The sequence below is a fragment of the Myotis nattereri genome (assembly GCF_964212035.1).
Source record: "Myotis nattereri genome assembly, chromosome: 15".
Lineage (NCBI taxonomy): Eukaryota > Metazoa > Chordata > Mammalia > Chiroptera > Vespertilionidae > Myotis > Myotis nattereri.
The window spans coordinates 2,043,307-2,058,749 of NC_138090.1; the positions used below are offsets into that span (position 1 = coordinate 2,043,307).

Below are 15,443 nucleotides of genomic sequence, written 5' to 3' on the forward strand. Positions count from 1 at the left end.
AAACAATAACAACAAAAAATCAGAGAAGAAAGCCGCCTGGTTAGAGACATCCCGCCCCGCCTCCAGCCCAACCTGAATGCCCCGGGGCCTTGCGAAGGCATGGCTGTGTGTCGCCCAGCGGAGGGACCGGCCAGCCTGGAGGTCCGGACCCACCTTCCTCACCACGAAGCTGATGTTGTGCAGGACCGACTTGCCGCCACCTCTCGGGTCCTCTGGGCCCGCGGCGCCCGGGGCCGAGGCACTCGGCCTGTACGTCTCCGACCGCTTTTCCTGCTTCTCCGCTTTCTTTACGTCGCTTTCGCGGCCGGCCTCTTGCTCCCACGTCAGGGTGGCATTTGCTAAAAGCAAGACAGTGTCTGTGCCTTCTGGTTGGGTGATGTAGGAGGGGGGGCTTCTGGCTACGAGAATTCTCTAAGATCAAAGAAACAGAATTAACTGGGTAGACGCCATCCGTTGGCAGGAATCATCCCAGGACACCTCTAGGCACCTCCAAGCACACAGTCTCTGCGGTTCTACCCCGGACGTCCGGGGAGGGCGACTGAGGCTGCTCCCCCGGGAGGACCTGCAGCTGAAGGGGGCCCCTGGCCCCGACCACGGGGGACGGTGGCTCTTTAACCACCAGGCCTGTGGGCGTCACCCGCTCGGAGAGGGCCCCTCCCAGCTGCGTTTTACCCTCGCGCACACGGTAGCAGCTTTTTAAAAATATATTTTTTTTTATTGATTTTAGAGAAAAAGGGAGAGGGAGGGAGAGAGAGAGACAGACACATCAATGACCAGAGGGATGGCCGACGTTGTAACAGCCCTGGGGACCTGGCGCGTGTAACTCGGAGTGAGGAGGACAGCCGGGGATGGTGCTGGTCCCTACGTCCCTGCGATAGTCCCGACGAGGTGATGAGGCATCGAGTGAAGGTGGGGCCCGGGGGCCAGAAGGAGTCAGGAGAGAGCAGTGCCCTCTGGTCTGAGACATCCGGTATCAGCATTAACACAGGTCACGGGAAAGGGATCATTCAACAGTGTGCCTTCTAGGCAGTCACACCCGGCGGCTTTTTAAATAGGGGACTGCGTGGCCAGGAGATGGGTCAGCAGGGCCCTCGGGGGCAGATGTGGACGGTGAGGGAGAGAGGGACACGGACACTGAGTGTGTGCAGGTGGCCTCTGGCTGCAGTGAGTAAGGTCTCTCCATCCGTTTGCAGATATGTGAGCCTGCTGCATTCTCTCTCTCTCTCTCTCTCTCTCTCTCTCTCTCTCTCTCTGGTGCCCTGGCCACCTCTTGGTTCATGGGTCACCACTCAACCACTGAGCCACCCCGACGGGGTGAGCCTGCTGCTCTCTTGACCTGAACGCCCTCACCTCAACGCCACAGCCACCGTATCTGCCCTTCCCGTGCGCCACGCAGCCCCGCACCGTGTACGGCAGGCGCTGGGGGGCCTGGTCCTGCACTAGGCCAGTCCAGGCTCTCTCGCCTATGTCTGTGCGTTCCCACAATGCCGTGCGTGTGGGAAGCACAGTCAGTCTTTGATGAGCAAATAAACGAGTGAATAAGGTGGCTGAGTGTTGGGTAAATAGGGTGCCCCCATTGTTCCCAGCACCACACTCCTTGCAGCACAAACCAGACGGGGGGCGGGGGGGGGGGGCTGTGTGCACACCCAGCTCCGCTCCCGGAACCGCCTCAGGTCCACGGCTTGGACAGGAGCGGGGGCGCAGTGATCGTCTCTCTGTAGAGACCCCATCTCGTTTTCCCTAAAACGGGGGCCACCTAGAAGCGCGGCCCGCGCCCTCCTCCACCCGCAGGTGTGCACCCCACCTCCCTGGGGCCTTCTCCCCAGAGGCTGGGCTCGGCTTCCCTTATCTGGGAGTCTCCCCCCCCAGAAAGGAGACCTCTCTCCCCTACTCACCCAGCGTGAGTTATACCTTCATTCTCCTCAGGGAGACGCTGGCTTCGGCCGCCGCCTTGACGGAGAAGGGCAGGATCGCGATGGAGAACCTCATCACGTTGAACATGGCGATCACACTGAATGCCTGCCGAGCGGGGGGCGGGGGAGGGGGGTTAGGGGGGGACCGGGGTCAGGACGGGTGTGTCCTTGGCCCGGGACCATGGTGTCCCCGGGGCCCGCCTCGCTGAGGGCGGGTGGGGAGGGGGGGGGGTCTCCGGGAACAGCTTTTTCCATTTCGTGGCGCAGAGGTCACAGGTTGGCAGACCGGATAGCAACATCTCAATCTGTTGGCCTTTTGGGTTTTCACCAAAATGGTGGGAGCCGTGTCCCAGCCTCTGCCAGTCCACAGGGGGCGGGGCGGGGGAGGGCTGCTCACTGATGCCCTGGGAACTCTCCACCCAAACACAGTCGCACTCGCCCCCAACCGTTCCGTCCAGGCCATGCAGGTGTCCCCCTCCCCCTCCCCCTGGCTGCTGCAGGAGCCCCTACCCTTGGAGCTCCAGCCGCCTCCGCACCCTCACAGCCCCAGCGTGGCCCCTGCCCCCTCCCCCAGCACGCCCAGCCCTCCCCCTGCCCCAGGCGCCTCGCCTTTACCTCCCTCCCTCCTCAGCCCCAAGGGCCCTCCCTCTGCCTCGGCAACTTATTTCCTTCTATGAATCTCTTCCGCTTCCCTGTGACTTCCTAAGTAAATATCCTCTTATAGTTTGAGTCTTGGCTCTGAATTCTTTCCCAGCCAGAACTCAAGTTTTTAAAAGAGCGAAAGAAAGAAAAAAGAGAAAGAAGTCTCCCAGCTGGGGGTGCCCAGCCCTCGCCGCTCTCGGCGCCCTCTTCTCCTCAGTCCAACGTCTGATGGCAGCATCGTCAGTCTGTCCGTTAGGAGAGTGAGGGAGGATGCCGCCTTCCTCACATCTGGTCCAAGATCTATCCCCCCACAGTGCTCAGTGCGCCGGCCCCAAAGCGGGGTCTCGGCTCAGGAAAGGGCCTTGGCTCAGGCGACAGAGCCCCAGCCGCCAGGCGGACCCCCTGCCTGGAGGCGCTGCCTGGAGGCCCTGCAAGCAGGCGACTCCGCTCTGCGAAGTCCAAGCTGGATCATAAGGCCGCACAATAGGGGGGGGGGGGGCGTTCTCCTCAGGCCACTGGGGCTCCTGCCGGTCGAAGCCCTGAGACTGAGAGAGGAAGGTGGCCCAGAGAGCCGTCTCCCAGGGGCGCCCAGGGCGGGGCGGGTCCTCAGCCCCCGGGTGCTCCCTGGGGAGCATCCACCTGTCCAACCCCCACTCCCCTCCCGGCCCCGGGTTCGGGTGCCGTTCCTCCCGGCTCGCACCCTGTACTTTTTACTTTCTTTCTCTCCCTTTATCTTTCTTGCTTTTGTTGACTCCTCCCCCCACTTCCCTGGGACAGTGGCTCGTGCTGTGGCTGTTGGCGTCTGTTCCCGCCGGGCCGTCTCCCTCCGGCTGGGAGCTCCTTTGCCTCTGAGTGCACAGGCCCCTGCGGACACTGAGCACCTGGCCTGCGCCCCCCTGTCTCCCCCCCCCCTGGCGTCTCGGCTGGCCTCCCAGCCACAGGGACCCTCACCGCGTTCACAGATGATAAAACCCAGGCGTGAGGAGCTCATGATTCGGACCTACAGCTCCACCGCCCGGCGAGCCCGGCAGACTCTCCGGGTGGGGGACCGGGAGTCGGTGTGAAGGAGACGCCCGCCTTCCTCACCAGCTGTGCGCGTGGCTGCCTGAGCGGGGACGCTAACGCAGAGGCGAGGCCCAGGGTCCAGTCAGGACCAAGTGGCTGCCTCAGGGGCGGGCTTACAGTGTCACCCGCACCCACTGGACACGCACAGACCACACGGGTGCAGGCACAGCCCGCCCCGCCCTGCCCTCAGGGCCCACGTGACGGTGAGGGCGCTTTCACTGCGCGGGAGAGAAGCTGGCCCGCCACAGCCAGTGCCACCGGCCGGGGGGGGGGTTGGGGGGGGGAGGGCTGGGGCAGGAACCAGAGGGAAGGGCACGAACGTGTGGCGAACTGGGAACCCCTGCTCGTGCTCGGCGGGGGGCTGAGATCGTGGGCCGCTGCAGGCAGCCCCCCGGCAGTGGTGTGTGCGGCCTGAGTGTGGGTTTCCAACTGTCAGGTTGTGTGGCCCCGTTAACTGTGCCCCTTGCCCCGCCGTGGGCCCGGAGGGTGGCTGTGAGCCTGCCCCCCGCCATTGGGTGGTCAGTGCCAGGGCAGGCCAAGGCGGGGGAGCCGCCCCGTGGCACCGTCCTTACCACGGGGGCCGTGAGCTTGCGCCGCAGCAGGATGTGGCCGGTGAACGTGGACACGATGGCGATGGTGGAGACGAGGGGGGCCAGCGCCGAGTTCCCGCTCTGGACAAAGCCCGCCTTCTCCAGGAGCTTCCTCTCCCTCCTCCTGATGTCTGCGGGGGGAGCACAGGCCCGAGGGCAGTGGCACGTCCAGCCCCTGCCGTCCTCCGGGCACAGGGGTGAGGGGTCCCCGCCGCGAGGTTCAGACGGAGGAGGGAGCACCGAGTCCGGGCACAGGGCTGGCCTGGGAGCTCGGTGCGGCCTTGGCCGGGGGCGGTCCCGGGGGGCTCCCAAGGTCACTCCCCGCCCTGCGTCCCACGGGGGCCAGAAGACGCCGGAGTGACGGGTGCGGCACAGAGGAGCCCGGAGGGAGCGTGCGGAGGGCGGGCACCGGAGGGCCTGTGCGTCTCGGTGAGAGGGGCGGCCAGGGTCGCAGGGCATCAGCTGCTCCGAATCCGAGATGTGGACTGGGGTGAGCAGCAGACCGAGTCCACACACTCTGGAGTACAGCCAGCAAGCTTATTTTTTAGCTGTTTTTTTTTAGCTTAGCTCACCCTTCTTTTTTTTCTTTTTAAGACTTTTTAAAATTGAATTTGAGAGAGAGACGAAGGGAGAGGGAGAGAGAGAAACATCGATGTGAGAGTGAAACGCCCACCGGCTGCCTCCTGCACGCCCCCTGCTGGGAATCGAGCCCGCAGGCTGGGCATGTGCCCTACGGAATCGAGCCAACCACCTTTCAGTGTAGGGCATGACACTCGGCCACGGAGCCACGCCAGCCGGCTCTCCTCCGTCTGAAAGGCTGATGTGTGTGTGTGGTCTCGTGGCCTTCTGCACAGGAGCAGCTGGGAAATATGTGTGGACTTGACCTGACCTGACCTGTGTGGGGTTGAATCAAGGCGCATGGAACCACATTTATTCAAATCAAGGCAGTGTCTTGAAGTGAGTTCAGGGGTGAGGAAGCTTTTCTGGGTCCTCAGTGTGGGTCCCCGGGAGCGGGTCCGCAGCTGCAGGCCCAATTACACGCTGGCCGGGAGTGTAATTGTAGACCCGGGGAGTCCGCTGTAACGTGGCTCAGGTCATTAACCGGCCAAGCACCTGAGGCTCCGTCAGCAATTATGTAAATGGTCCCGCAGTTAATTTGCATTTATATTTGATCGGAATGGGTTAGTGCCGTCTTTAGGAGAGAAGCGGCCTGTGTCGCCTCTTACCTGCGTGAGGCATGTCAGCCCGAGGGCCACCCAGGGACAGCGAGGCTCTGCAGGCACCGAGGGATTTATGTGCGTGGGGGGGGGGGGGGGTGTGTGAGAGAGTGTGTGCATGAGTGCATATGAGCATATGTGGGTACAAGTGTGTGGGTGCAAGAGTGTGTGCGAGTGTATGTGAGTGTGTGCATATGAGTGTGTGTATGAGTCAGTGTGGGTGTGCATGTGGGTGCTTAGTGTGTGTGAGGGTGTGCGTGTGTGTGCAAGTGTGTGTGTGCATATGAGTGTGTGTATGAGTATGGTGGGTGTGCGTGTGTGGGTGCGTGTGTGTGTGTGTAGAAATCTAAGGAAATAGCTTGAGGCCGCTCTTCTGCTCACCATGGTTGGTGGGTTCTTTCTGTGGAAGGGAACTGAGTGGCCAGCGCCAGCACCCACACGCCGGGCAAAGGCTAACCATACGGTGCTCGCCTGCCGCGCCCGGCTCACCAGCCAGGTGCCGTTTCTATGATGAAAGCTCCTGAGCCCTTTGAAGCGCCTGCAGGGCCGCTCAGGGGGCCCGTCTGGAACGCCCGGCACCAGGAACCTTGCGAAGCCCTTGGGAAGACCCCGTGCCCCGGGGCAAGTCCTCCCCCCCCCCCCGCCCCCTGCGGCGCCCGCCTACCTCGGATGGTCTGGGTGAAGGGTTTCTCCCAGGCGTACATCTTAATCAGCTTGATGCAGGTCACAAACTCGTTCATGATCTGCACCCGCTTGTCCGTCATGGAGATCGCTGACCTTCGGAAAGCCGAGTTGAGCTTGGCCATGAACACCTGAAGGCGAGGTACCGACCTTGTGTTCCGGGTGCCCTGCGGGCAGAGCTGGCCTGAACACCCCCACCCCCACCCCCTGAGGCTGGAGTTGGAGGGCGGACACAGGGCCTAAGGGAAGCTGGCCCGGTTCTCACTCGGCCAGCGTGGTCTGGGGGCTCCAGGGCCAGGGCCAGGGCCGGCGGTGGAAATACGCGGGCCACCAGGACGCAAAGGCCATGTTGGCGACTTTGACAAACCGGGGAAGCGTGCCCTGCCCCCTCCCCAGGGCTTTCAAATTCAAGTTTGAAAAACCACCACACTGTGCCCGCCCGCCGTGGCTCCGTGAACCAGGAGGTCAGGGTTCGATTCCCGGCCAGGGCACAGGCCCGGGTTAAGGGCTTGATCCCAGTGTGGGGCGTGCAGGAGGCAGCCGATCGATGGTCCTCTCTCTCTCTCTTTCTATTTCTCTCTCCCTCTCCTTTCCTCTCTGAAATTAATAGAAATATATTTTTTTACAAAAACCTGACAGGGTGCCCAGAAAAGCTCGCACATGTGTGGGCACCCCTCGGGGCCGGGCAGACAGGGTCACCTGGATGGGGACGAAGATGATGTAGACGGATATGCCGATGAGCGCCGTGGGCCCCAGGGTGAAACAGGAGAACACGGCACAGACCACCATGAGGATGGGGATGGTGGCCGGCAAGGGGCAGAACAAGGCGGCTTCGAACAGGGAGCAGCTGTCGCTGGACAGCACGTTGAGCACCTGAAAGAGAGCCCGGGGTCCGGGGGGCGGGGGCGGCGTCACCGTCACCGCGGCTGGGGTCTGAGCGGAGGAGAGACCTGCCCCTCGGAGGGGCGGGGCATCGGGCGCCAGCACTGTGAGCTCCGTGGGGAAGGGGCCCGTCTGTGTGCACCGAGGCGGCCGAGGAGGAAGGCCAGCGAGAGCAGCAGCAGCACCCGGCTCCGCTGTGCCGAGGGCGGCGGCCGGCCAGTCAGCCAAAGACCAGAACGCTCAGTGGACACCGGTGCTCACACCCCCGGGGGTGCCCGGGACGAGCGGCCTTTCCGGTGTACGTGGTGAGGACTGCGTTGTAAGGATTAAGGGCGTAAGAAAATGTCCGCTCGGGCCCTGGCTGGGCGGCTCCGTGGGTTAGAGCGTTGTCCCGCCAAGGATGGTCAGGGCACATGCCAGAACCAACCGATGGCTGCATCAATAGGTGATAAGTGGAACAGCAAATCCATCTCAATCAATCCCTCCGTCCCTCCCTCCCTCCCTCCCTCCTTCCTCTCTCTCTAAAAATCAATCAATGAATTTTTTAAAAGAAAGACAATGTCAACTCTGAAGGCCCGCAGGCACAGCTTCATTATGGCTTTGGCGCCCCAAACACTACACCGGTGGAACCGCCGGGTATATGGGCCGATCAGTTTGATCCATGACCGTAGCCGGCTCTGTATCGCCTCTGTGTCCTCACTGTCAATCAAAGCGAAGGGACGAGGGGACCCCTGCGTCCAGCTGGACAGAGATGACCCCAAGTCCTCCAGCGTGAAGGGGCCTGCTGGCGCCTCCTTCCCCGATGCCTCAGCGCTCTGAGTCTCCGCTCACCCAGCGGGGAGCCCCCATGATGCCCCCAACCGGCTCCAGGAGGCAGACCTTTTAATTAATTTCAGCGGGGGTGGGGGGGGGAGGGCTGGTGGGCAGGACCGGACACAGGGAGGCGGCCGCTCCGTCCAGAGGCACGTCTGACCCACAGCGCGCTCAGGATGCGCCCCGGCCCGCCCCGCCCCGGCCGCTCACCTCGCCCACGGAGATGCGCGTCAGCGTCTTGAAGGACACCAGGTTCTCAAACACCAGGGTGGACACGGCCACTTTCAGCCGGATCGCCGTGCGGTAGTTGATGGCCCAGGCCAGGGCCCAAAAGAGGACTTTGGTGAACTCGGTGGCAAAGAGGGCCACGCACAGGCCGACGCCCACCCAGACGCTGCGGGCGGCGCTCTCCGTCTGCCGGAGGATCTGGTGGATGAGGACCATCTGCAGAACGGCGAGGGGAGGGGGGAGAGGAGAGGGCCGCTGGGTGAGGACAGGCGGGCGGCCCCCATGATGTCCCCACCGGCTCCAGGAGGCAAACTCTTTAATTAATTTTGGCAGCTGCCGCTGTGCGTGGCGAGGACTCGCCTGATGGAAATTTCCCCCAGGAGCTCAGCGATCAGGGCAATGTCGCAGAGGAAGGAGCTGACATTCTCCCTCGGTCGGGCCCGGGGACCAGGCAGAGGGCACCACTCACCGGCCCGATGGCGGCCATGACGATGCACAGGATGTTGACCACCGTGTCCATCAGGACCCGCGTCCTCTGGAACTGCCAGACCACTCGGCCCAGGGAGGCCTTCTCGGGGCCCGCCCTCGCCACCTCCTTGTCCCAGAGCACGCGGAACCTGCGCGGGAAGAGGAGGAGGAGGAGGAAAAAAGCGTCTTCAGTGTCCGCTGGCTGCCCGGAGCCTCTCCGGTGGGCGAATCTCTAAAGGGTGCGTGGCAGGCCCTGGCCGGGTGGATCAGTGGGTAGAGCACCAGTCTTCGGACTGGAGGATCCCAGGTTCAATTGTGGTCAAGGGCACATACCTCAGTTGCAGGCTCCATCCCAGGCTCATGTGGGAGGCAACCAATCAATGCGTTTCTCTCTCACATCGATGTTTCTCTCTCTCTCTCTCTCTCTCTCTCTCTCTCTCTCTCTCTTTCTCACCCCTCCCTTCCATCTAAAAATCATTGAAAAAATATCCTCGGGTGAGGATTAAAAAATAATAATAAATAAATAGAAGAAAGCGTGCATCGCAGGACCCTCCCCTGGCAGAGGTGGCTCTGGACCAGCTGCACTGATGCTCCGTCTCCCCTGACGGCGGCTGGGATGTGGGCGGGGCCGGAGAGAGGCCTGGGCGCCACACGCTGCGGCCTGTCATGGGGCGCCCTCCACGCCCCCGCTCCCTGCCCCCACTGCCCACGTCTGCGCACAGTCCCAGCCCTGATGAAATCCAGGGCACAGCCTTCTCCGGGGTGGGGAGGAGTTTGTCCATGTCAAACACGAGAAAGGAGGACAGTGACGGGTGGTGAGGGAGGGGCCGGCTGGCACGGCGCCCGAGGGCGGCGCTCACGGGAAGGGGTTCAGATCTCACTCCAGAGCCAAGGACGCCGCTGAGGGCTTTGCAGCCGCCACCTGACACGAAGACGCTTCGTGTCTGAAACCTGGTTCTGGCTGCCGGCGGGGAGTGGGGGGTGGGGAAGCAAAGGCAGGTGCGGCGAGACCCGGTAAGAAAGGGGGTGTCCAGGTGAGCATAGCTGACACTGGGCGGAGGGAAATGGGTTTGAGGGAAGACGGACCGAGAGAGGACTGCAGTCCCTACTGATGAACTGACGTGAGTGTGGAGCGGGCCGGGGGGCGGGGGGGAGCGGTGGTGAGCGGGACCCAAGGAGCCCAGTTTTCTGCGTTGGCCAACGGTGTGAACGGAGTTTGGGGAGATTTATCAATGGGGCCGAGGATCAGGAATGTAGCTTTGCTCCGGCCGGTGAGGCTCAATGGTTGAGCGTCGACCTATGACCCAGGAGGTCTCAGTTCGAGTCCCAGTCAGGGCACAGCCCAGGTTTCGGGCTCGATCCCCAGTGTGGGGCATGCAGGAGGCAGCCGGTCCATGATTCTCTCTCATCATTGATGTTTCTCTCTCTCTCCCCTCTCCCTTTCTCTCTCTGAAATCAATAAAAACATATTTTTAAAAAATAGGATGCAGCTTTAGAAGGTGATTTAGACAGAAGGTCCCATGCAGCGGCCCGATGGAGTCTCCCTAGCACAGAGCACAGCGGGATACTGGCCGCTCTTGTCCCAAGCCAGGGCCCCTGCAGCCCCGCGGGCACCCAGCCACGTGGCCGGAGCCTCGGGCTGCAGCTCCCAGGCCGTCCTGTCTCCCCACCGGCTCCCCCCAATCCTCCCCTCCCGAGACACTGGACCAAGTCAGGCAGCGCAGCCCATGTCTCCGCCACCAAGAAGGGCCACCAGGACCCGTGGGTGCCGGTTTCCACGCCTGGGAAATGGGAACTCCCGAGGGGGCTCCGGCCCCCTTCCCGGGCGCACTCCCCTCCTGAGGTGACCCAGGGGAGTCCTGGTACCGTTGGGCGTTGGTGTCAGAGGAGTCGTACGGCGACAGTGGGGGCAGAGTGTCCACCGTCAGCGTGTGCCTGTAGCCTTTCACCATCAGTGGCGTGAACCAGGAAAACGTGGCGAAGGAGAGCAGCCCCGCGTCGTCCGTGGGGTTGGGCGCCAGCCTAGGACAACAGAGGCGCCATGTTCTCGGACGCCGGGCCGTGGCCCTCAGCCCCTGGCATACATTCCTAACGAGGGCGGTGCCCACAGCCGTGCTCAGAGCCGGTGGGCGCGCCCAGCAGTCCTCTGAGCAGCAGTGCGATCGGACCAGCTCGTGAGAGCTGATTGTGAGCCTTCCAGGAGTCATGCAGGTCGGCTGTTAAATAGACGGTATTAGAAACCACGTGACATCCATTTAGATCAGTCGCCTTACAGACAAAGGCAGTGAGTACCAGGAAGGCATCACCTCCTAATCATTGTATTGGATGTTACCAGCATCTCCGCTCTTTGGATTATGTGAGTCCCATGTGTCACAGGGAGCTGTGAGCACCACCTGAACCGCAGCTGTGTCCCCTCTCACCCAAGGACACGGGGGGGGAGGGGGTCAAGGAGTGAGGGCTCCACCAATGAATAATGGTGGATACCTTGATGGGTGGATGGGAGGGTGGGTGGGCGGACGGATGATGGATGGGTGGATGATGGAGGGGTGGGCAGATAGATGGGTGAGTGGATAAATGGAGGATGGATGGGTGGATGATGGATGGGTGGATGATGGATGGGTGGACAGGTAGATGGGTGAGTGGATAAATGGAGAATGGATGCATAGATGGATGGGTGGATGGATGACTCACAGATGGATGGATGGATGGATGGATGGATAGATGGATGGGATGGATGAGTGGACAATTGGAGGATGGATGGATGATGGATGTGTGGACAGATAGATGGATAAGTGGACAAATGGAGGATGGATAGATAGATGGATGATGGGTGGGCAGATGGATGGATGATGGATGAGTGGACAGATAGATGGATGAGCGGACAGTTGGAGGATGGAAGGATGGATGGGTAGATGGATGGGAGGATGGATGGGTGGGTGGATGGATGGGAGGATGGATAGATGGGAGGATGGATGGGAGGATGGATGGGTGGATGGATGGTGGATGGGAGGATGGATGGTGGATGGGAGGATGGATGGGTGGGTGGATGGATGGGAGGATGGATGGGTGGGAGGATGGATGGGTGGATGGATGGTAGATGGGAGGATGGATGGGAGGATGGATGGATGGGAGGATGGATGGGTGGATGGATGGTGGATGGGAGGATGGATGGGTGGGTGGATGGATGGGAGGATGGATGGATGGGAGGATGGATGGATGGGAGGATGGATGGGTGGATGGATGGTGGATGGGAGGATGGATGGGTGGGTAGATGGATGGGTGGATGGATGGTGGATGGGAGGATGGATGGGTGGATGGATGGTGGATGGGAGGGTGGATGGGTGGGTGGATGGATGGGTGGATGGATGGTGGATGGGAGGATGGATGGGTGGGAGGATGGATGGGGAGACAAAAAGACAAGCATACAGAGCCCAGCATGGGGAGCAGGGGCAGTGCCCACTCTCCTGATGGACCAGAAACGACTCTTGGCAGCCTGACCTGCCCTCCCCGTCCTCCTCGCTTACCTCGCGTAGGGCCTCATGGGGATCATGGTCTTCAAGCTGTGGTCGTATCTCTCTGCAAACGACCGCCGCCGCCGGCTCCGCTTGTCCAGGTCGGAGATGAGGTAGGGGCCTTCGCCCACCATCCTGCTGGCGGTCCGGAGCCCTGGGCTCGCGGCCGAGGGCCACCGTCACTGCAGAGAGACGGGAGGCTCCCTGGGACCAGGACACTCTGGGACAGCATCAGGCAGCCCCAGGCCCCCAGCCAGCTCCCTGGCCCAACCCTCCGACATGGGCTCACCCACCAGCCTTCCACATTGACGGGGGGGGGGGGGGGGGGCGGGGGTTGAAACTAACAGGGTGAGAGAAGGAACGCCACAGTAACGATCGGGATGAGGCCCGGAGAGCCTTCCCGTAGCACCTCCGCTCGCTCTTCACAGCCCCTCCCCCAAAGTGCTGTGCCCCGCTTCCCTGGATTCTCTGCGGGAGGTGGGGGGCTGCCAGCGCCCTAGGGGTGCTCAGACCCAGAAAACTAAGAAAAGCGGCCTCTCGCCCTTGGCGGGTCCTTGGCTCCCTGAACAGACGCAGTCCAGCTCTGGCCAGAGGGGCAGGCGAGGGGACCTGGGCCGGGCCCGGGCTGGCACCCACAGCCTCTCTCCCGCTCCCCGCCGCCCTGTCCCTCCACGGCGTGGAGCGTGGACAGCCCGGCCGTGGCCGTGGCCGTGCCCTGACCTGCCCGTGGCTTCCCACTGCCTCTGGGCCCTTCCGTGGCCGCAGTGCCCCGAGGGCTGCGCAGAAGGTGAGCTGAGGGAAGCAGGCGAGCAGGCTGAGAAGGAGGAGCTCATGGTAAGTTCCGAAACCCAACTGAATCCTTTAGGGGAGAGGGAACCCCAGGACCCGAGGATTCCGAGAATCCAGGAAGGCACCGCAGGGCGCACTCGGTGTCCCACGGGAGGATGCCCCCCGGCCAACCAGACCAGGCTCCAGGAGCTCGGCCGCGGACGAGACGGCCCTCCCACAGGGCTCCCACCAGCGGCGGGACCTCCGTCCACTCTGAGGGAACAGCAGACAAGCCCAGAGGAGCGTCCTACAGAACACCGCCCCGCGCGCCCCAGACATGTTCGTTCCACGCAAGACACGGGGAGGAGGGGTGGCGCATCCCACGGGAAAGGCCGCTAAAGAGACGTGACAGCTGAAGCAGCACACGGTCTGCGTTCAGTGCTGCCCCAGGAGAAACAGGAAGGATGTCATTGCAGCCCCAGCCAGTGTGGCTCAGCGGCGCGCGAAGCAGCCTGCAGACTGAAGGGCCCGGGTTCGATTCCCGGTCAGGGCACAGGCCCGGGTTGCGGGCTCGATCCCCAGTGGGGGGCGTGCAGGAGGCAGCCGGTCCATGATTCTCTCTCATCATTAATGTTTCTGTCTCTCTCTCCCTCTCCCTTCCTCCCTGAAACCAATAAAAATATATGTAAAGGATGTCATTGCAACAGCGGGGACGTCTGCACATGGCGGCAGGTTAGGTAACCCATCCCATCCGAGTAAACTCTTCATCTTCGCGGCTGTGCGGTTTGATGCTGACGCCGTAACCATCCTGCGTAAGGGAGCAGCCCGCTCTCGGGAGCCACGCGGGGCAGCACGTGGGGATGATGAGCGAGGCCTGCCTCCGCTCTCGCCGGTCGGGAGAGCCACGCTGCACCCGGGGAGCGCGACGGGCCGCAGGGTCACTGCGGGTCGGAGTGGGCGCCGGTGAGGGCCTCAGCCCATTCTTGCTGCTTTCCTGTGGCTTTGGCCTCATCTCACAGCAAGAAGCTGACCCTGTTTTAGAGAAGTGGCCCCGCAGGGCGGGTCGCTTTCCTCTGGGGATCCGCACGCCGTTTCCCCCGCTCGGTGCCAGCGGCTGCCGCTGTCTCGCCCCCGAGCTGGGCCCAGCCCCCGGAGGCGCCTCTGTCCAGCTAGCCGTCCCCGGACCCTCCATCCTGCTCCTCCCAGGCTGGGCTCCCCGTCCGGGAGGCCGCTCACCTGTGACTTCTGGTTCCCTCACTGTTTTGTGTGAATCCTCACCCCTGGATACTTCCCCCATTGCTTTTCAGAGAGAGCAGGAGAGAGGGAGGGAGGGAGGGAGGGAGGGACGGAAGAGCGAGAGGAGAGAGAAACATCGATGTGAGAGAGACACACGTCGATTGGTTGCCTTCTGCATGTGCTCAGACTGGGACCAGGGATCGAACCTGCAACCCAGGTACATGCCCTTGACCGAGAATCGAACCCATAGCCGTTTGGTATGCAGGCTGAGGCTCTAACTGCTGAGCAACACTGGCCAGGCTGATTCCCTGGCTCTTCTCCTGGCAAAGCACCCTGGCAGCAGTGGGCCGGCAGCTGCCTGGAGGGCCCGGATCCGAGACGCCTGCACAGGGGACAGCGTCCCTGGCCAGGTCCTGGAGTCGAGGGCGGACTCGCCCTCCGACACTCCCAGGGGGCTGGACCCCGTGGTTGCTGGCGACATGGCAGCTGGGACGCACGCGGCTAGATTCAGCAGTCCCGGGGGAAATGCAACCTTATGCCGGGAAAGCTGCTTGCGCCAACCTCTGTGCCATCTGTGTGCCAACCTCTGCCAGGAGCGAGGTGCTGCCTGGAGTGACGAGTCTGCTTCCTGCGGTCGTGGGGCGGGGGCTCCTGATGAGCTGGGGGAGCCCCTGAGGCCCCGACCGCATCCCCAGGACCCTTCCTGGCCGGCCTCCTCCGCTGGGAGCACCTGGGCGGGGGGCGGGGGGGAGTGGGGGGGACAGGCCCCGGCGTCCTCTGCTCACCGGTGGGGTCCTCACCTGACAACAGGCCGGACAAGCAGACACGGCAAGGTCTCCGCTCAGAGCAGAGTACAAACCGGCACATCTTGGACCCCATGCAACTCCCAGGCCGTGTTCTTTGGGCTGCACATATTTTTAAATTGTCTTAAATTTGAATTAGGAGATGCCACAGTAACAGAAAAAACAGACCCGTGGCCTGTGTCCGACACCCGGGAGCACTGTCTGCCCCTGCGGCTGCAGGCGGCCCGTGCTGGGCAGCGTCCACCCCTCTGGCAGTGCACGCAGGCTCCGGTTTGCCGCAGGCCCCACCCTTCCCTATTGTCCCCCGATGCTGGGGTCTGGGTGGCATGGCCCATCTGCCAGGGGACATTTGTCATCACGTTTGCCATACTGTCCTCTTGAGAGCAGATTCGTTCTTTCCTTGATTCGCTCCAAAGAGGGAGGGCCGCTGGCACCCAGAGGGCGTTGCAGGACGAGAGGCTCCCGTCGCTCGGAGCTGTGCTATTTTTGCCTCTAACCCAGAAAACGGGACGCGAGCACTGTCGTGTTTGAGGACTGGACTCTGAGTTTCCCGCCGCCCATCGTGGACACCTTTCCAACCAAAAGCAAGTGCACTTTCCACCACAAACCTTCCTGTCCCTTTAAC

At 62.5% G+C, this 15,443-nt stretch overlaps 1 protein-coding gene across 1 annotated transcript in view; it reads right to left on the reverse strand.

Annotated features, from left to right (window-relative positions):
• Positions 1-12,145, reverse strand: part of ABCC12 (ATP binding cassette subfamily C member 12) — a gene marked incomplete at its 5' end in the record, with an annotated part of 32,552 nt that extends 20,407 nt beyond the window's left edge. Inside the window, 9 exon segments of the mRNA XM_081107012.1 lie at positions 154-411; positions 1,912-2,019; positions 4,193-4,341; positions 6,092-6,239; positions 6,808-6,981; positions 8,014-8,247; positions 8,501-8,648; positions 10,366-10,521; positions 12,024-12,145. Coding sequence (XP_080963138.1) covers positions 154-411; positions 1,912-2,019; positions 4,193-4,341; positions 6,092-6,239; positions 6,808-6,981; positions 8,014-8,247; positions 8,501-8,648; positions 10,366-10,521; positions 12,024-12,145 — 1,497 coding nt within the window.
• Positions 12,146-15,443: the final 3,298 nt, after the last annotated feature.